The 21,633-nt window shown below is 49.2% G+C and overlaps 1 protein-coding gene across 4 annotated transcripts in view; it reads right to left on the reverse strand.

Annotated features, from left to right (window-relative positions):
* The window catches only part of NTRK3 (neurotrophic receptor tyrosine kinase 3), a 431,855-nt gene that overhangs the window by 163,316 nt on the left and 246,906 nt on the right, over positions 1–21,633 (reverse strand). For all 4 annotated transcript variants that reach the window (XM_060401597.1, XM_042235650.2, XM_060401599.1 and 1 more), the window contains exon 12: positions 20,928–21,116. In XM_060401597.1, the coding sequence (XP_060257580.1) occupies positions 20,928–21,116 (189 nt within the window). The remainder of the gene's footprint in view (positions 1–20,927; positions 21,117–21,633) is intronic.

Here is a 21,633-nt window from a genome sequence, read left to right on the forward strand (position 1 = left end):
AGGAATCCACACAACCAATCAAGAAATAAACTCATATGTGAAGGACAAAAATCCTGGCCTGAAAGTGCAGGCAAACTCCCATTTCTATAAGCCTATGAAGACAATACAAATAAATCAGAAGGAGTCGACCTGCTGGCAGTGATCACTAAATCTCTCTCGCTTTCTAAATAACATCCCTTGTGCTGAAAAGTATAGGCGGTCACTGCTTCATCTCTCTCCTCTCTAGGCCAGGGTGTCTTCCGGAAACTCTCCCTAAATTGAGAGAGAATCATCTGCTTTGTTTGACCTTGCTGATGATTCTATCAGTGCTGTGTTTGCTTCTGAGAAACTGATAACAGTAACTGTGGTAAACAAAGATTGGAACGATTTAAGTGCAAATTCTGTGAATAAATGCATCATCGTTATTTCAAAAAGCCTATTCTACGTAATATGTCAACAGGATGCTTCCTCTTCCGAGGGACCCTTCTTCAGTGTCCCGCTCCGGGGACCTCTAAAGCCCCCTTTCTGTGCTGCTGCTGCTGTGGCCTGGAGGTGCCTGACCTTCCCTCTCTCCCCCTCACAGAAATCCTCCTTGGCTTTCTAGGAAGCTCAAACCCTCCTTCCTCCATGGAACTTTCCCCCAAGCCTTGGCTTCCCCTAATTTAAACAAGCTGGCGCTCTCTGAGCACACCTGGCCTTTTCCTTGCAAGATTTCTGTGAGAGCATCCCTGATGCACGCCTCAGGCCTGGATCACAGGAACCAGTTTCAGCCTCTCTCTCCCCAGCCGGAGCATAACCTGCCTCACGCGGGGACCCCGCCACTCTGTTCTCTCTCGATCCCACGGCAGCCACGCTGCAGCATCATCGTTGCTCCATAATTATGAGCTCTGTGCAAAAACCATCTTCCCTCCTCATTTTCCTCCCGCACTGTGTTTACTCCGGAGTTGGCATTGTGATAGAGAACAAAAACAGTGCATTTTGACTGAATGATCACCAGCTCAAACACGGGCACCGACGTGAATAGGACCCTGACCACACGTATGGAGCCACTAAAAACAGCTGCATTATTTTTAATGAGACGAAATAAAGGTCAATTACATATTGTTAAACAACAAATTTAGATTATGAGACTGTAGGCAGAATAGTATCTCATTTTTGCATAATGCACGTGTATGTATTGGCGTAGGCATGTCTGCTTGTGTGATTTGTTAGAAATGTAAAAAAAAAGGAAAAAAAAAAGACTGGAAGGCAGTGCACCAATATTTACAATGAACAGATACTACTTTGGAACCAGAGCAAATATTAGCCTTTATTTTTTTCTTAAGAAGCAAAGAGGGGTGAATCAGAGCTGTGAATCACCTATCACCATCAACAAAGGACCAGTTCTGAACACATAGCTCCCACCAGTTCCTGGTCAGGACATGTAGGGAGAAGCCACAGTTTTGTTTAAGGACCAAGAATCTAAATTTTCATCCCTAAGTATTCCTAAGCATTCCATCACTCCTTCCTGTGAAACTTCTCCCGGCCTGAAACAGGAATGGGGAAGGGAGCAGGGCACAACCTTTAAAAGAATGACCTAGCCCATGGACATGACATAAACTGGAACCAAATAGATCCCAGATGGCAGATGAATTGACTTCCACTAGACCTTGAGCCTCAGAACACGCTCAGCATAACATATCGGCAGCTAAATGCCATACCCACCAGGGTCATGGCAGTTCCAAGGCTGATCGTCGAAGACCAAAAAGTGGAGTTTCCTTGGTGACTCATGGGTAAAGAATCCGCCTGCCAGTGCAGGGGACGTGGGTTCCATCCCTGGGCCAGGAAGATCCCACATGCTGTGGAATAACAAAGCCTGCATGCCACAGCTATTGATGCTGTGCTCCAGAGCGTGGGTATTGCAACTACTGAGCCCACGCGCCACAGCTTTCTGAAGCCCACACGCCCTAGAGCCCGTGCTCTGCAACAGGGAAGCCGCCACAATGAGAAGTCCGCACACAGCCGCTAAGAGTAGCCCCCATTCGCTGCAACTAAAGAAAGGCCTGCACAGCAGCGAAGACACAGAACAGCCAAAACTAATAATAATTTAAAAAAAAATTTTTAAGACCAAAAAGTCAGTGGTGGCCCAGTTCTTGTAAATCCCCACCCCTTCCCCGAACTAGTTGGAATAATCCACCCAGTCATTAGCCCATGAGATTACCCAGCCCATAAAAACTAACCACACCACATTTCGAGGTCACTCTCACCTTCTGAGATGGCCCACAATCTGTCCATGGATTGTGTTTCTCTCTAAATAAATCTGCTTCTTAAATCCACTTTGTCCCTCACTTAATTCTTTCTGTGATGAGACTTCAGGAGCCCAAGCTTCATTAAGTCCTGAGACCAGGTGTGTGATCTCAGTTAAAAGACAGTGGTTTCAAGTCCCTATCTAAGTTACACAGTTTGGGGACTGCAAGAGCTGTAGTTGGTTTGGGTCATTTTGCTGAGAGTTTCAGAACTAGGCCAACCTCTCTGGCCAACTGTGCCCAGCAGGGCACCCCTGCTCCCAGGGGCCTTTCACTCAGCGCCTCTCTCTTTACATTCCAACAATGTGAAATGACGGATACTTTTAATACAAGAGACCTGTCATTTATTTATTAGCTGGGGACAGGCGCTGCAGTGGAGAAGGATGCATTATAAATCAACTCCTTTCTCAGTCATTAAAAATTAATCCAGTTCATAATGTAGGACGTCAGTAATTTCTTTATTAGAGCAGCGTGTGGTGTTTTTTTTTTTTTTTTTTTTACCTTTTCTTCCAGGTTTTGTTTTTTACTCCCTCCCTTCCCTGAGGATACTTTTTTTTCTCACAATGGGCTGGGTATAAATTACCCCCTGGGAACGCTATCAGGAAATATAGCCTTTCAGACAGAGGTTACAACAGAGCAGTGGAATCAACAGTCTGAAAAAAAAAAAAAAAAAAAGACTGCTGACCAATTTCCCCTCAGATATATGGTCTTACAGCACCTTCCCATTGTGTCCTATGGAAGCTCAATTACGATGTTCTTCATTTATTTCAGACCTACCCTGCATCAAAAATGGGAGACATTTTAGGTCCCTGATAGGCTAGACAGAAATAAATACGAAAGGCAGGTGATTCTTCCTTGCAGAGGAAACTTCATTAGCTTTTCTCTTTTTTTTTTTCCAACATCGGTACATTTTGATCTACTTTATTATTTTCAATGACTACATAATATTCCATCTATAGATGCACAAACATTTTTAAAAGTTGCTCCCCTTGAGGGGTCTTTAGGGAGTCCCAGACTTTGGTTGCTACCAACAATGTTTCCGTGTAGCTTCTCTAATGTGTCCAAATTCACTTGGCATTCACCAAAAAAAAAAAAAAAATGCAGAGGTACTGGAAGTCCAGGCCCAGACCAGAAGCCCTCACACACCCCTCACACACCTCCCGCTTGAGGCCTGGGATTCAAGGATGTCCAGCAACCAGAGGATGCTGAATATGCCAAGAGGCTGCTGAGTTGAGCCTCTGAGAAAGCTTCTCTTTGATTCTTCCCCTGAGTGGCAACTCCAAGAAATGTAAAACCTTGGAACTATAAAGAGGGAAATGTCTGTGCTCCCTGACTTCAGAGGAAGTAAATGGGAGAATTCAGATTCTATGTGCATCTCCTTCCCACCTTGGGGACATTGAGAGTTTTGCAGCGGTTGGATCAACCAGATGACCTTCTCAGATGACCTGCCAAGGGCTGTGTATGAAAGATAGGTGACCTTTCCACACCTACCTGCACTGCTCTCTGAAAACCTCTCAGGCTCTGGGCAGAGGGGTCTCCCCGAGACGAACAGTATGACCCCAGCCCAGGCAACTGGTGTGGATGTCTTTGTCAAAGCAGCCACGATGGAGTTAACACTCCTAAGTAACAAATCCCCACAAATCCCCAAGCACATATTTAAAATCTATTTTCAGAATCACACTGAGCGTAATTCAATCAATCGATGAGCCATTAGGAGGTTAGTCCCAACACTTCTTCACCACCAGTGGCATTAGGGCTGCCCGAGTCAGCAGAATCGAGTTTGAAGAGTTGCTGTGTCACCAACAATTCTAGATCTGGGTTCGGAAGCGAATCCAGTGCCTGGTGAGAGGCCCGGCTGGCTACCATCTGGGAGACAAATTAAGCTACACAGACACCAAGGACAGGAGAAAAGGAGGCACAGCTGAGAAAGAGGCCAACTTGGTCCCGAGGACTTCCAGTCCCTTCCTCCCAGTGTAGCTCTTTGCGCCCCTACTGCCCATTGATTTTGGACCTCACTCTGGGAGGCCTGGGAGGCCCCAGATGGCAGAGGCCCCAGGTAAAGAACCCACCTGCCAATGCGGGAGACGTAAGAGATGTGGGTTCAATCCCTGGATGGGGAAGGTGCCCTGGAGGAGGGCACGGCAACCCACTCCAGTATTTGTGCCTGGAGAATCCCATGAACAGGGAGTCTGGTGGGCTACAGTCCATGGGGCTGCACAGAGTTGACATGACTGAAGCGACTTAGCCGGGCGTGGCACTGGGAGGCCTGCCTTCCAGGCGTCTGAAGCTCTAGATGCCCTGATGGGGGTGCAGTGAGAAGGGGGCTGTCTCCCTAGGAGCATGGAGGTCCCAGAAAGGGACTCCCTCCTGCTGACTCAGTGGGGGGCACTGTGGCTCACTCCAGCATCTGTCTGAGGATCTCTAAGTTCCTCAGTCTCCCAGAAGGCGGGGTACAGGTAAAGTGGAGGTCACCTAATAGTGACAGGAGGCAGTCTGGGCCAGTGTAAGGCGCACGTTCCCAAAACCCTGAGTTGGAATCCTGGCTCTCTTACTGACCAGCGAGCGACCTTGGCCAAGTTCCTTCACTTCCTGGGCCTGAGTTTCCTAATCTGTGACATGGGGGTCACGACACTCACATGACAAGTGGACCAAATGTAGACAGAGGAATGAGGAGGGGAAGAGAGGGTGGTGGGCTCCGTCATACCAGTTTTGTCACCTCCCAGTTCTGAGGCTATAGGAAATGACTCAACCCCCTCCCGGTGCCTCAGTTTCCCCATCTATGAAAGGGGGGAAATAGTAGCACCTGCCTCCTATGACTTTTTTTTTTCTTTCTTTTCTGGCTGCACTGCATGGCTTACAGGATCTTAAGTCCTCAATCAGGGATTGAACTCTGGCCCTCGGCACTGAAAGCATGGAGTCTTAACCACTGGGCCATCTATGGGATGTGGTCAGTGGTTAAGGGAATCCTTAACCAGGGAAGTGCCCTCATATGGCTTTCATAAGGATTAAACAATTTATTGGGCTTCCTCGGTAGCACTACCTGGGAAGTGGTAAAGAATCTGCCTGCCAATGAAGGAGACTTAAGAGATGCAGGTTCGATCCCTGGGTCAGTAAGATCCCCCGGAGGAGGGCATGGCAACCCACTCCAGTATTCTTGCCTGGGAAACCCCATGGACAGAGGACAGAGGTGGGCTACCGTGTATGGTGTTGCAAAGAGTCAGACATGACTGAAGAGACTTAGCAGACACACAAAACAATTTATCATATTTAAACCACTTCCAGCACCAACAGTAAACACTACACAATGTGAGATTTCAGCATTATTTTCACGCGCTTGCAGCTCAGAGCCTGGCCCTGAGCAGCTCTTGAGAGGCACCGAGTAAACGTTACTTCTCCTCTCCTCACTACTCTCCCCGCTTCTTTCTCTTTGCCACCCTGCTCCCACCTACTCCCCAGAAACGATGCTTCCAAAGTATCACACAGCAGCTCCCAGGAACTCACACAGCTAGCTCAGCCAAGATCATCAGAGCCAGCTAAAACCACATGAAGAAATCTGTCTCTGCTTGGGCATATAACTATAGCCTCGAAAATTAGCAGGACAATTTACCAGACCAGAACATCATAGACAACTACCGCAAATTCCCAGTTTGCTTTCCCTAAGGGGAGGTACAGGAGGAGTAACATTTGCATGAGATCAATGTTCTCATCTCCCCCCAACACCACTTCCACTCCATGAGGCCTCTGCTTACTCCTAGCAGAGCAAGAGCTGACCCTGGGGAAGGAACTGGGGTCGTGGGCAGTCTCACTTCTCATAGCCATTTCCCCTTTCTTTCTTGCTAACAGACTGACTCCGTGGAGGCAATCACTCCCCTCCAGGCAGCCTCAAAGGAAGTGAGTTGCATCTCCAAGCTCAGGGGAGTATTTAGAGGAGCCTATGCGTTTGTTTTAGTCCCATTTTCTTTATGGTTTAGGAATAAACAGATGACACAATTCTGGTCAGTGAGACAGGAGCGAAAGTCTACTTGGGGTTTGAACTTGGAAAAGGTTTTCTCAGTTTCAGTCAACCCACAAGAAGACACAATTCTGTGCTGTCTCTGATCCATGTATTTCATTGTGATGCCTGGAGCTGCTGCAACCTTTCCGTAATCATGAGGAAAGCCCCTGGTGGTAAAGCCAAACGCAGAAGGGCAGAGGCAAGAAAATCTCAGGAAAGCAGGATTAGAGTCCTAATGTACTTCACCAGGAGCCTTCCCTACCTATTTGCTTGAGTTATGTGGTTGCAAGTTGCCTTCTTGTTTAAGCCCAAGTTTGCCCAGGATTGCCTATTACTTATAGCCAAATGATGTGACCTGATAACGATCAGTGTCCAAAACATGAGATATATGCACAAATATAAACAAGACCTATAAACATGTACATTTGTGTCTGAAAGTCCCATGTAGAGGTCTGCTGAGAAAGAACGAAGGGGCTGTGTACTTATAAGAACAAGGAAAAAGGAGGTCACCTGAGCAACCAGGCATTAAAACTCTAACTGCATAACAAGTACCACATGGGCACAGATGTATAAATAACATGAGTGATGCACTTGGGCAGGTATATGGGGGTTCAGGGGTACTGCAGTTTCAACAAAATAATGTTTGCTGACAAGGGAGGCAGGGCAAGCAGAGAATATAAAACAAACACAAAAATCTTACCATGAATCTCTCTGCCATCTCCTGGTTGAGCCCAGAGCTTTTCAGTCTCATTAACCCAAAAGGAAATTGGTCTGAGCCCTCTGCTCATCTACATCGACCATTTCCTGACAACCAACATATTACAGTCCTGACTCTAAGAGCATCTCTGTGGCTTCGGATCTGGGTGATAAACTGCTTTTCCTTAGAGTTGGGGGGGTGGGGGGTGGATATCATTGGAGGGAAAGATCCTTATCTTTTCAGAAATAACTTTAAGCCTTGGCAACCTCTATTTTTGACACCATCAAGCTGGTTTCCCCGAACAGCATATTTGAGGCAGGAATTGTAACGATCTGTTGTAAAAATATTGTTGTCAAGGCAAAGATGGTCATGTATATGCCACTTAGGCGAATTGACAGAGCCTTTTCAAATTCTCATGCCACGTCATCTCAAAAAATATCACTTTAGGTGGTTTTCATTTTCATGATCAAGTTTTCTTATCTCAAGTTTAGAGAAGGCAGATGCCCTGCCCACGTCTCCTGGTTGCTGAGTCAGTAGGCTGGGACCAGAATCTAGAGCCACTTTCTCTTCTGATGAAACAGTGGCCCCTTCTTGAAATTAAGAGATGCCTTGACCTTTCATACAATGGTTTGGAAACAGCGGCTTGGGCGTGGGGTCGGGGGAGGGTGTTTGCATCTTGGATTGTACATTTCTCCTTGGAGACGACTCCCTGAAGTTCCAGTCCTAACAGGCAGATCTGCCTGGAAACAAGAAATGCAGTGAGAATTTGGCCAGGACCAGCATCTCCAGATCTGGGGGTTAAGAAGTACTAAAGGCACCGGGAAGAGCTTCTAGGCAGAGAACAAGCGACAAAGACCTCAGATCTACTTGCACGAAGGGTGTTTAGTGCTCCGCCAGAAATCCTGATGAGTGCCACCGCTCCAACTCAGGGCATTCCCATGGAACTCGGCCACTTCCTGTCCCTCCCAGAGGCTCAGGAAGAAACAGGACGGAGCATGTGCCAAACAGGTTCAGGCTCATCTGGGCACACTGAGTTCCCACGTCACGTGAGTTCCCACGTCTGCTGGGGAGGCAAATCAGAACCCCAGACCCCCAGAACAGCCTGGAATGCAATCCAATGAACATCTGTGTCCACAGAGAGATGTTAACAAGTGTATCCCCAGAATCAAGTTTGGTGACCCAAAAAATATGGGAAATGCTCGGGCAAAACTGCAACGACCTACACCAATAGAAGCTCTCAGAATCCCACAGTAAAACAAAAAAGGCATGTGATCCAGACTTTCCCAAATTTATTTGACATGGATTTTTCTTTTTCCTTAAAAATGCCTAGAGCACCATTTGGGAAATCGTGCCTGAAAAGCAGCTGGGGGAATTTCCCTGGTGGTCCAGTGGCTAGGACTGCACACTCCCAAAACATGGGACCTGGGTTTGATCCCAGATCAGGGAACTAGATCCCACATGCTGCAACTAAGAGTTCACAGGCCACAAGTAAAGATCTGTTATGCAGCAATTAAGACCCAGGGAAGCCAAATAAACAAACAAATATTTTAAAAATAAAGCAGCCAGAGAGAATACAGAAGGGCACTTGGATGCCAGGCTTCTTGGCTAAGAGTGGATAGAACTTGGGTTTTTAATTATTGACCATTAAGAATATAGCAGGCTTCCCTGCGGCTCAGATGGTAAAGAATCTGCCTGCAGTGCAGGAGACCCAGATTGGATCCCCGAATTGGGAAGATCCCCGGGAGAAGGAAATGGCAACCCACTCCAGTATTCTTGCCTGGAGAATTCCATAGACAGAAGAGCCTGGCAGGTTACAGTTCATGGGGTCTCAAAGAGTCAGACATGACTGAGCAAATAACACCCAAGCGTCTGGCACAATGGGAAGAACTTCCCAGCTCTTTGGCCCATCTCCCATCAGGGGTACGACTCACGTGCTCATTCAGAGGAAATAGAGATGATGACCATCTCCTCCTGGAAAGGGCTTCTGGAAAGAGAGCACTAATAGGGAACACCACTAACAACAGAGCCCCCGCTGTCTCCAAGGATGGTGGTGGGAGGCGGGGGGTGGGGGTGTCTTTTCTTCCTTTTTCTTGTTTAGCCTCTGCCCATAAAATAGGAATTTCCATCTCCTTGAAGACACAGGAGGCAACCGCCAGCTGTTCCCTCAGCATGTGTCCCTGCCCTCCCCCTGCTCACCCCTAAGAAGTGACAGATGTACCCGACGGGTGAGGTGGGTAGAGCCCATCATCCGCCACCATATTCTCTTCCAGGTGGGGCCAGTGCAGTCAAGGGAGACTCTGCCTGCATGGTTTGCCAAGGAGCTCCTAAGCCTTCTGATATGCAAAAGATGAGGCAGACCACGGCCCTCCATTCAACCAGACAGACAACAGCTGTTCTGCAGACCCAACTCCTGCCTGTGCACTCCAAGTCCACGATTTGGAACAGGGACTTCCCTGGGTGGCCCACTTGTTGAGAATCCACCTTTCAATGCAGGGGAGGAAGGTTCGATCCCCAGTCAGGGAACCAAGATCCCACACGCCCCAGGGCAACTAAGCCCGTACACCCCAACTGAGCCCACTCGCCATAGCGAAAGATCCCATGTGACATAAGGAGACCTGATGGAGCCAAATAAATAAATTGTTTAAAAAAGACTTTGGAGAGGCATTAAGAAGACCATCTTGGCTTTATGCCTAAGCAACTTCCTTAAGTCTAGCAATAAAGCTCAACTTTGATTCCTATCTGACCCCTGTGTGGATTTTTCAGCTGGTTCTGAATGATTCAAACACTCCCATCCAATTTAGATGCTCAAATCCAGTTGAAAGAAGAAAAAAAAAAAAGCATAAAAGTTCTGGGAAAGCTGGAGCTGGAGAGTATCTCTTGAGGGAAGTTAATTCCCCACTGAGGCCAAGACATACCAAGAAGACAAGTCGTCCTTCGACGCTCAGGGCTCTGGACAGGAAGCGAAGGACCCACTCCACATCTCATTCAATTTCAGTTGCTGGGTGCACCTTCCCCTGGGTGCAAGTTCCCTCACAAGATAACATGATTCTGGCTGGCTGGGGGGTCTTACCATTCTTCACCTCCTCCTCCACCGGGCAGCACATGCTTATCCCTGAAGTACTTTTTTTAAGTCAATTACGGTATATTTACAGTGAGCATAATTAAACCTAATTACTTAATTAGCATAACTGCATGAAGCTACTAAACTTTGCGTATGTGATTATGGCGGTGGAGCACAGAAGAGATGAAGTCATGAGATTCAACAGGAAGGCAGGTTGTCTTAGTGCAGGGAGATGGACCACGGTCTGTCTAGTTGGCCACAGCACCCAAGTACATGCTCAAGAATGTCTTAGCATTTTCAGGTACTTTGGGGGAAATGAAATCATGTGACTTTTTTTCTTCCTGGGATAAAAGGGGGGAAATGGCCAAGTGACAAGCTTAGATTTCATCTCGATATAAGTGATTTGGGAATCAGTATCCAACAGAGGTTAATCTGACTGAAACCCTCAGGACAAGTTCAAGCATATGGATCCAGGACTTAACTGCCTTGGTTCCCAAGATAATCCATTTTGGAATCATCTAGCTCTTTCTAGAAAGAAAGGAAACAGATAATGTGTCTCAGCAGGCTTCTCAAGCGGCACAAGCAGTAAAGAAGTTCAGTTCAGTTCAGTCACTCCGTCGTGTCCGACCTGACAATGCAGGAGACGTGGGTTCAATCCCTGGATTGGGAAGATCCCCTGGAGGGGGGCATGGCAACCCATTGCAATATTCTTGCCTGGAGAATCCCATTGACAGAGGAGCCTGGCAGGCTACAGTCCATGGGGTTGCAAAGAGTCAGACAGGACTGAGCAACTTAGCACATGCAATGTATCTGAGCACTCCTTTCCTCCTTGGGCTCGCCAAACCTAGCGTCATAGCCTTCTTGGGACTCTGATACTTATTCTAAATGGATTTGAAAATAGGATTGAAGGAAAATCCAAGGGAACAATCCTGATTTATGTTCAGTTAAAACGTTATATGAGAGACTGCCTGGCAAACAGGGCCTGGAGATACCTAACTGGTGACAAGCTGCTACTGCTAAGTCGCTTCAGTCATGTCCAACTCTGTGCGACCCCATAGATGGCAGCCCATCACCGTCCTTGGGATTCTCCAGGCAAGAACACTGGAGTGGGTTGCCATTTCCTCCTCCAATGCATGAAAGTGAAAAGTGAAAGTGAAGTTGCTCAGTCGTGTCCGACTCTTAGCGACCCTGTGGACTGTAGCCCACCAGGCTCCTCCGTCCATGGGATTTTCCAGGCAAGAGCACTGGAGTGGGGTGCCCTTGCCTTCTCTGAACTGGTGACAAAGGCTAAGGCAAAATATCACTGTTGCCTTTGCAACCTATAGCTCCCTTAATGGGGGTGGTTAAGATCCAACAGGCAGATGCGTCAGAATGGCCCAGCCTCACATTGGTCCTATTCTCTCCAAGTCACATTGAGCTAAGCCTCCCTCCTAACCCAGTGAGAGGGAGCAAGCAACAGTCCCTCCTCCCCCGCTTTCCCCATAAGTCAGCCTCCTCTTTTCAGCTCCACTCCCAGAGGAGAACCTCCTAGCCCAGCCCTGTAACCAGACACCCTTCCTTCCATCAGGCAAGTCCATCAGAGCTTCTGCTAGAGAAAAGCCTAGAAAGCCATATTTTTCAGTAGGAGCAGCTGCGGCTGCCATCTCTGCTCCGGGTTCTGGGGTGGGGGCCTCCCAGACAAAGGAGCCCATTTTCCATATTTCATCTATAAGTCCATGACGCTGAGCTAAGTGGCTGGCAATAAACCCCCATCATTACCCTGTGGTAAGCAAGGTGTGTTAGCAGACAAGGGCACAGAAATCTGTATCATGCCGAGGTACTGTCAATACGGCATTACGTTCACAGGCTCTGTGCTCCCCACTGCAGCAGGGAAATCAGCTCCTTTTCCAGAAAAGACAAGGCTGATTGGTCCAGAAGAGGAGGAAGAGACAAGCCGTTCATTCAGTCTTGATGAAGGAACCACAGGTCCCAGTTAAAGGGACATAGTTCACAGCTCTGGTCATCTTCGTGAATGTCCTCACCTTATAGGCTGGTGGGGGGGCTGCAGTAAGCAATTGCCCTGGGGAAAGATGAGGGCAGGACTTCTGAAGAGCTGCAGTGCAGCCCAAGAGAGGCAAAGAAGGGTGGGCCCTCCACCCTACGCCAGGGCCCACCTCAGAGTCATTGGTTAGTCACTAAGTCCTGTCTGGCTCTTTGCGACCTCATGGACTGTAGCCCACCAGGCTCCTCTGTCCATGGGACTCTCCAGGCAAGAATACTGGAGTGGGTTGCCATTCCCTTCTCCAGGGGATCTTCCCAGACCAGAGATCGGACCCATGTCTCCGGCATTGCAGGCAATTCTTTACCGCTGAGCCACCAGGGAGGCCCCCACGTTGGAGAACCCAACACTTAAGAAAAGCTCAATGGATGTTTGTTGACCAGCTGAGGAATGAAGGAGAAAAGGGGACTGGAGGGACCCAACAGAGATGGGGGTATCGACAGCCCAGTGAGAGAGACAGTCTGTGAGGAGGACCCCGGGCAGAGCTGCCAGGTCAGCCAGGGAGGCTGAGTGACAAGCCCAGGGAAGCAGGAAGTAGAGGCGACTAGTCAGGAGGGGCTGAAGGCTGAATGCATGCCTATGGTTCAAAGGGCAGAGACTCAGGTGGAAAATCGAGTCCTGAAGGTCTGAAAGGGAGTCTGGAAGGCCAGAAAATGACACGTGGGCAAAGAAAAGGAATTAGCAAAGTTTCAGAGAAACCAAAGACAAAGGGTTTGGATGCCTGAAGAGGTGAGGGTCACCAGGCATTCCAGGTAAGAACCATGGAGAAATCACTGGGACAAAATGCTTCCCTGTCCCCCCAGCCCCGCCACAAGAAATTTGACACTCATCTGATTCAAGTGGCCATCTTTAAAAAAATTTTTGTTTTCATTTATTTTTGGCTGTGCTGGGTCTTCGCTGCTGCTGCGGCTTCTCTCTAGTTGCAGTGAGTGGGGGCTACTCTTGAGCTGGGGCGCACAGCCTTCTCACTGCCGCGGCTTCTTTTGTTGCGTAGCACAGGCTCAGTAGTTGCTAGTGCACAGGCTCCGTGGCTCTGTGGCAGGAGGGATCACCGCAGAACAGGGATTGAACCCGTATCTCCTGCATTGGCAGGCAGAGTTTTTGCCACTGAGCCACAGGGTAAGCCCTTGACAAACTGCTTGCAAGACACTGTGACTGCGGGAGCACACTGATCAGGAAGTCAAGAGGCCAGTGCTGTAGTCAAGGTAGCAACTGGCCTCAGACGAACGACAAGTTAGAAATGAAGCATGCTCACTCTATATAGGTTAAGCAACTATGCAGTGAGAATTCTACAATCATTCGTTGCTGGTACAGTTTAGGGTAGAGAGAAGACATATAGATGCACACACGTGTGTGCCCACACACATACACAGACACCCTCCAGAAAGCTCACAAAACAGGCAGGTATACACTGACAAGTCCAAGAGACCCTGGGGCAGGAGGGGTCTCTGGTTGGTGGAGGCCAGTCTGATAATGAAATCAACGGAACCTAACTTGCCTTGGTACAGCCACTTGGAAGACAGTTTGACCATTTCTTACAAAGTTAAACACCCTCTTACCATATGATCCAGAAATCATGCACCAAGGTATTTATGCAAGTGAGTGGAAAACTTATGTCCATGTAAAACCTGTACACAAATGTTTATAGCAGCTTTATTCATAACTGCCCAAACTAGGAAGCAACCAAGATATTTACTGTGGGTCGAATGGGGTGAATTGTGTCCCTCACCATCATCCCCCCGCCCCCCAAATATGTTGAATTCCTAACCCCCAATACCTTAGAATGTGACCTGATTTGGAAACAGGATCATTGCAGGTATAATGAATGAGTCAAGTCAAGATGAGGACATACTGGGATGGGATGGACCATTAATATAATATGGCTGGTGTTCTTATCAGAAGACAGCCTTGTGAAGACAGATGCACAGGGAGGATGCCCTGGGAGGACAGAGGGCTGGGGTGATGTGGCTGTAAGCCAAGGGATACCAGCAAACCACCAGAAGCTAGGAAGAGGGGAGGAAGAGTCCCCTCCAGGTTGCAGAGGGAGCAGAGCTCTCTGAGACCTTGATTCTAGACTTCCAGCCGCCAGAAGCATGAGATGACACATTCCTATTGTTTGAAAGCGCCCAGTTTGTGCCACTTTATTACAGCAGCCCTTAGAAACTAATACAATGTCCTTCAGTAGCTACATAGATAAACTGTTACAGCCATAGGATGAAGAAGCATTCAGTGAGTTTAAAAAAAAAAAAAAAAAAGGAGAAGAAGTAGGCAATCAGGCCACAAAAAGACATAAAAGAACCTAAAATGTACAGGGCTAAGTGAAAGACATTAATCTGTAAAGGCTACATTCTGTATGATCCCAACTATAATGACATTCTGGAAAAGGTAAAACTATGAAGACTGTAAAAAAAGATTAGTGGTTGCCAGAGGTTTGAGAGGGGAGATGAATCGTGGACCACAAGGGAGTTTCAGGGCGGTGTTGGAGAAGACTCTTGAGAGTCCCTTGGACTGCAAGGAGATCCAACCAGTCCATTCTAAAGGAGATCAGCCCTGGGATTTCTTTGGAAGGACTGACGCTGAAGCTGAAATTCCCATACTTTGGCCACCTCATGCGAAGAGTTGACTCATTGGAAAAGACTCTGATGCTGGGAGGGATTGGGGGCAGGAGGAGAAGGGGATGACAGAGGATGAGATGGCTGGATGGCATCACCGACTCGATGGATGTGAGTTTGAGTGAACTCCGGGAGTTGGTGATGGACAGGGAGGCCTGGCGTGCTGCGATTCATGGGGACGCAAAGAGTCAGACAGGACTGAGCAACTCAACTGAACTGAACTGAACCAATTGTATGTGATACAATTACATACAATAGTGGATACACCATTAAATGGTGGATACATGAAAGGATGCTCTTATAAAACCCACAGAACTGCATACAATGAAGAGAGTGAACCTTTCAATAAACTATGGTTTAGTTGATGATAATGTATCAATATTTGTATTTTGATTGTAACAAATGTTACCACACTGCCAGATGTTAGTAATGGGGGAGATTTTGCTGAGGGAAGCGCTGGGATGTAGATGGAACTTTCTGCACTTCCTGCTTAATTTGTCTATAAACCCTAAACATGCTCTAAAAACTGTTTTTAAAGATTAAAAACTGACTTAACCCCAGCGCCAAATATTGCCAAAGGCCACCATGGTCCTTTAGGAACTTGTGTTGGGGGAGAACTCAGAAAGAGGGATAGGTACCAACAACCAGACCAAGGCTGGCCCAGCTCCTTGACTGCAGGAAGCCACTGCCAGGGTTCTTCCCGGAGAGCTGTCCTTATCCTGGAAACAGGGAGAAGAGCAGGTCTCCAAAAAAACAGCGTTCCTCAAAAGCCAGCTTCCTTGAGCCCAAAAAGTGGAGAGTGAATGCTTGCGGACAACTGTACTCCCAGGCAACGTGATTGGATAGAGAAAGGATGGACCTTGGAGTCGTAGGTCTGGCTTCTAATCTCAGACTCTCACTCAACAGCTGTATGAGCTGCAACAAGTCCTTTAAGCTCACTGAGCCTCAGTTTCTTTATCGAGAAAATGAGTATAACAGTGTCTCCCTTAGAGAGTGGGTGAAAGACTGCATGAGATAAAAAGGGGAAAGGCCAGCCCAAGGGTTGGTCCAGAGGAGGCTGCCGAGGCCCATCAGTGACCGCTCTCTCTTGGTCTGTGATAGCAGCCTGCATCCTGGAATGAAGACATACTCACCAAGCGTCATCTAGCGCTTGGCTGGTGTCTTCTCTGACCCTAGTTCCATGCTATGTTTCCAGAGAGAATGAAGACTGATGATGCAGAAGAGCTTCATCCTCTGGAATAAGTTCAAAGTTGGGTTTGGGAGACAGTACTCACATCTTTGAGAAGTGACATGATGGCCAAAGATTTGACTCCAAGTCATGCAAGACTATTGCGCATGGCTTTTCCTTTCCCAGGAGGGAAAGATCAATTGCAATAGTATGGGCCCAGGAAGGTCTCACGGGAGGGTGGAAATGAGCCAGTGGTTGAATGATGAACAGGTGCAGGAAGGAAGAAGAGGGAGGGAAGGGACGTGGGGAGAGGAGACGGGCATTTGAAGGAGGAATTACACTGTGGCAAGAGTCGGAGGCATGCGGTTGGAGCGAGGCCTGGAAAGAAGGGTCCAGGGGTAAAGGCTGGCGAGTGATCAGCAGAAAGGAGCAAGGTGAAGCCTTCACAAGGCCCCAGGGGGAACAGAGTGTGCCATCCTGTGTCTTGGACACCAGGCTGGTGGCAGTGAACCCCTGAGGGTAGGGACCATGCATGCCTTTTCCCCCACTGTTTCCAGAGCCTAAAAGGCCTGGCACAAACCCTCCATGAATATTTATTGAATAGATGAAAAGGAGAAAAATCAGCACTCTGTGAATGACGATGATGCTAACGTCTTAAGAGGAGAGACCTCAAAGGAATATGCTCGAGTTTTACCAAGAGATGGAGGGTGTGGAGGATTCAGGGATTCCTAGGGAAATGGAGCTATGCGGCAGGGAACATGAAGAGGTGCAGGGCCGAGCAGAAGGAGACGGTGTCTAAAAGGACCAGGGTCAGGGAGAGTCCCTGACTGCAGGCCCGTCAGGAGGGGCAGAGGGATGGAGAGGTGGGAGCACTGCTGCTGGGAAGATCAGGGACGGCTTCCTCTGAGACAGAACAAGCTGGGAATAAAGGCAGACAGCCTGGCCTGGGCACAGAGGGCAGGAAACGAAGGGTGACGTGGGTTAGCAAGCCCAGCTGGCCCCTGCTCTCTCAACCAAGAGCCACAGCTGTCTTCTGAGAATAGGTTTGGGAAAAGGGGAGGCGCAGAGAACCCCAGGGCCTTCAGCAGAGCCAAGGAGCCTCCCAATCAGCCAATGGGAACGAGCCAGAGCGTGATCCTAACAGCTGCCCACAGTCCAACTCAGTACAGGCACCGTGACTGCAGCCCAGAGCTATCACAAGGGGAACGAAAGTCACTGATTGCCCCGTGTGGCTACAAAGAGCTTGAAACTTCTCCCCAGTGACCCATCTAGACTGGCCCCTCGCTGTCTTATTCACAAGGTGAGTGTGCTAAGTCACTTCAGTCGTGTCCAACTCTTTGCGACCCCATGGACTAGAGCCTGCCGAGCTCCTCTGTCAAAGGGATTCTCCAGGAAAGAATACTGGAGTGGGTTGCCATTTCCTTCTCTGTTTTCTTCAGAAGGACCTAGCCCCAAATCAGCTGGGTGACAAGGAGGCAGACCGGTTTCCTGATGCTTTTAAGCATTAGGGGACTTTAAATAAAATATGAGGCAGGCCTCACTAGCCTGCAGATTCTGTATCCAACCCCGAGTAGGAGCATCTTTATTCAGCTCTTCCAGAATCCCTGGAAAGGCTGAGTACATTCCAAATAAAGACAATGCCATACGCAGCGCGCTCAGGGACACAGGTGAGAGGCTGCGAGCATCTGATAATGAATGGTACTGGGTGATCCCTAAACTTCCTAGCAGCTCTGACACGCCATGAAAAACTCTCTGGCCCAGATTGAAGACGGCGAGAAGCAGGAAGAAGGGCAGCATCTTCGTCACTCCAGCCGGAGAGGTCCCCCCGATTATGATAAACACATGTGTAAAGAAAAGAAAAGCGCTTTTGTGCTGAATTCATCACCGGGGGACTTGTGGAAATGAAGCTTGAAGTCAGGTAGCTGTGTCCCTAAGATGTCTTCCCACGGTCCACATTACTAAATGAGATGAGGAAGAGAATCAGACAGGAGAGGCCCCCCCGGGGGGCCCCTGAGATATGAGCATTTCTCTTTGCTTAATCCCTTGCTTCTTGCCATCACCCCCAAATGAGTGACCCCAGCCCTGTCTGCAGCATCGTAAACGCTCGCTGTTATTTATCCGTCCAGGCGCATGTGGTTTTAATTATTTATGATGGTGTCTCCTCGCACACGGGGATGTGTCTTGGAGTCCCTTGCCTTTGACTGATGAAGGCTTTGTAATCAGAGACCTGCTGTTTCCCAGCCCGTAAACCTCAGCGAGGAGAGGGCCGGGTGCTCCCCTCCCCAACTGTGTGAGTCAGCCACGGATTCACAGAGGGAGGATTAACCAAATCCCCTTACAAGGCTCCTGTACGTTGTTTGTCCTGCCACACGTGTTTTTTGAAAACAATTAAGAGCCGTCTGCTGTCTATTGACAGGGCACAGTGCGCTGCTTCCCTGAAAAGGGCATCTCCCCTAAATATCGGAGGGTTTGGATGTCTGGAGTCAGCGAGGGATTCTATCCTGTGAGGTCTTGTTTGTTCTCTGCTCCCTCAAGTCTTGTCGCTAAACCTGCTTCCTCACTGTCTCCACTGACCCCGTTGTTTATACAGAGAAATGCTGTGAGAACCACAGAGAGGCTGCCTGCTTTGAGTCACAAACCCAAGGAGCTTCGGAGACGCTTCTCTGCTGCACCAGTTCTTAGGGCGACAGCTCCTTGGCTGGGGGCCAGGTCCTGACCTCAAAGGACATTCAGACCCCAAAGGTCTCTCCACGGTGCCCACTTATTCCAACAACCCAGAAGGAGCCGCCTTCCCACATGTCAGATTCTCCCCATGTGGACACCGAGTCACCCTCCGTGGGATCAGGAGCCCACGTGACCCTCCTCTACCCTGAGACCCAGAGCTCCCACTAACAGGAACACAACCCATCCTCATTTTTTCCTGGGTTCTGCCTTCACAAATTCATCTACTCACTACAATTGATGTGTAACCCCATAAACCCACACGCACAGTGCTTTCACAGTTATTCACAAATATTCAAGGAGCGGTGACAAATTTGAGTCACCCCCACATGCACGTCCCTAGTTAAGGCTAAAAAGCCATGCTCTCTGCCTTCTTGTGGTGGCTCTTGGGCTATAAACGAGCGTCCTTCTCGTGGTTTATTCAACGCCACTTTCATTGCATATTTGTGATTTCTGTGGGTGAGTTCGCTGTTTAAAGCAGCCCCCGAGCAGAGTGCTCAAGTGAGGTCTAGTGTTTCTATGAGCATGAACGCTGTGATGTGCCGTATGGAGAAAACAGGTGTGTTTGATAAGCTTGGTCCAGGCCTGAGTCACAGTGCTGTTGGCCACTATGAGCTCAATGTTAATGAATCAATAATATGTATTAAGCTGTCCTTAAATAGAAGCACACGCAATACAGGTTACGTCTTGATCAGCTGATAAAAAGGTTGTGACCAGGAGCTCACAAGGAACCTAACCCTGGATTTCCCCAGGAACAATGGTCCAGGGTTCGCTAATTTCACGTTCACGGTGACTTTATAGAATACTCGAAATAAGGAGAACCAGTTGCATACTCAACACAGCAGTGCCAAGCCTCTATTCAAGTACCAACATCACTCTAGAAAACGCAGCAATGCCAACCCCAGGCTAAGCTCGGACTCACGCTAGCATCAAGGAAGGACTTTCCCCATTGCCACACCCAGGTCAGTCGGGGATGATCCTGATCTGAGGCGAGAGCTTTCAAGCCAGAGTAGAACCATTCTTGACACGGTCTTCCCCACTGTTTATCCGAAACACAGGTACCTTTCTTCCCTTGCCCAGCCCTGGTTTAGAACCCAAGTATCCTTCCTCTAACTGGTACTGATGGGGGAGTGTGACAAACACTGAGACAGATTCTAGGGGACTCTCAAGGTTGGGAGGCAAATGATGACCTTGTCCTGATTCAAGCTCAGTCCCTCCCATGGTGGCAATCCTCTCACTAAAAACAGAACCAGAGAAACAGAAGTGAGGGTGGATGAGGTGACCGAATGCCTGCTCTGCTATCAGATGGACTAGTGGGAGCAGCAAGAGCTCTGTGAACTGCAGAGAGCATCCCAAATATAGACAGCTCCACCGGGGGAGAGCGAGGCCAGGGGCATTTCTCCCTGCGCTGACCTGGACCAGCTGACTGGATGAAGCAGACAGACTGGCAGAAGCCTGTGGGCAGGGGAGGGGGACTCCCAGCCTCCCCAAACCTCGGGTTTCCTGTCTGCAGATGAGGCCTTAACCTAACCCATCTCTTCTGTCCCTTCCAGCGCTATGGCAGCCTCCAGGGCTCCCTCTCCGGACATCACTGACCATTTTGGGGGAGCAGGAGCAGTGGGAGTGGAGGGGTGTGCACCGGGGTCACTGAGCCTAGATTTCAACCTGGGGACCCAGTAAGGGGAACACCTGCCGGAGGGAGAGCAGAGGCACCAGGGCTCCTGGGGCCAGGAGAGGCCCTAGCAGACTCAGCAGAAGTGCAAAGGGAGGGCCTGAACCACTGGGAGGTGAGAGAGAGTAGGAAACAGGTGCCCTGAGCCCTCTGATCTCAAGGAGACATCTACGGTGAGGAGGGGAGGGGTCCAAGCACAGGGTCATGATCCGATCCTCAGACCATACACTTCAGGGCACTGGAGGGGCAGCTGGAGAGATGTTTCCATTCCAAAGGAACTCGCCACCTTTCCCTCCTTTCACGTCTTGGGGAGGTGTGGGTGGAGGGCCTGACAACCTTGGGGCGGTAGTCCGGGCAAAGATTCCTGCACACACAGGCCAGCTGTCTACAGATACAACCAGCTGTGCCTGTGTCCCCTCCCTTACTGGAAGCCCCTCTCCAGGTGGGGCTGGGCCTCCCGCCTCCAGGCTGATTCCCCTGCCCCTGCCCCAAGCCCGCTCCGCCCAGGGGCCTCTGTTCTGTGGCATCCCTTTGCCCAGGCTGTTCATCGAGTTTTTAGACAAAGAAGGAGGGTCCCTTAGAGAGTGGGAAGTTAGCAGGTGGTAGGTCACCCCAGAATGTTCTAGAACCCCCGCCTACATGGTCTACCGCCATGCCCCCTCCAGCCCCAGGAGGGACAAGACTCTCCCGCGGTACTCACATGTGTCTGGCTTGTGGCAGTTGTGTCCCTGACGGAAGTACTGCGGATTCTCGATGACTGGGATGCGGGTCATGCCGATGACCACCGTGTCTGGCCCGGCGTCCAGCGATGAGGGCGTGGTGATGCCATGGTTGATGTGATGCAGGGGGCTAGCCGAGTCCTCCTCGCCACTGATGACAGCCACGGGACCTGCACCCCCCAGGAGAGACACGGGACCCGGGTGAAGTCACATCCAGCCAGTGCCCAGCCCTGCCCACGGACCCTTCCGTTATTTTTTCCCATCATATTTTCCACGGGAGCAAAATCCACTAGAAGGATAGTCCCCAAATGCCCTAGATTCTGAATTGACAATAACCCCTTAATTCTCTCATGCGAGGGAGAAAACTCTACCCCACCACACCATGGAAACAGCTGCAAAAGAAGAGAGAATCTAAATAATAATGACATGATTATTTCCTCTTTCTTCCCATCTAAATTAGTTCAAAATAATTAAAAGTTAAATTTCTTCACTTATGTAACAACAACAGGATTTTAAAAATGGCCAGCGGTAGTATGCACCCTGTCCTTTGTCTCTTCAAGAGCTTTCAAAACTGCTCTCACTGTGGGGACTTCCCTGGAGGTCCAGTGGGGCTAAGACTCTGAGTTCCCAAAGCAGGGGGCACAAGTTCAATCCCTGGGCAGGGATCTGGATCCCATGAGATGCAAC

Source organism: Ovis aries, chromosome 18 (genome assembly GCF_016772045.2).
Source record: "Ovis aries strain OAR_USU_Benz2616 breed Rambouillet chromosome 18, ARS-UI_Ramb_v3.0, whole genome shotgun sequence".
Lineage (NCBI taxonomy): Eukaryota > Metazoa > Chordata > Mammalia > Artiodactyla > Bovidae > Ovis > Ovis aries.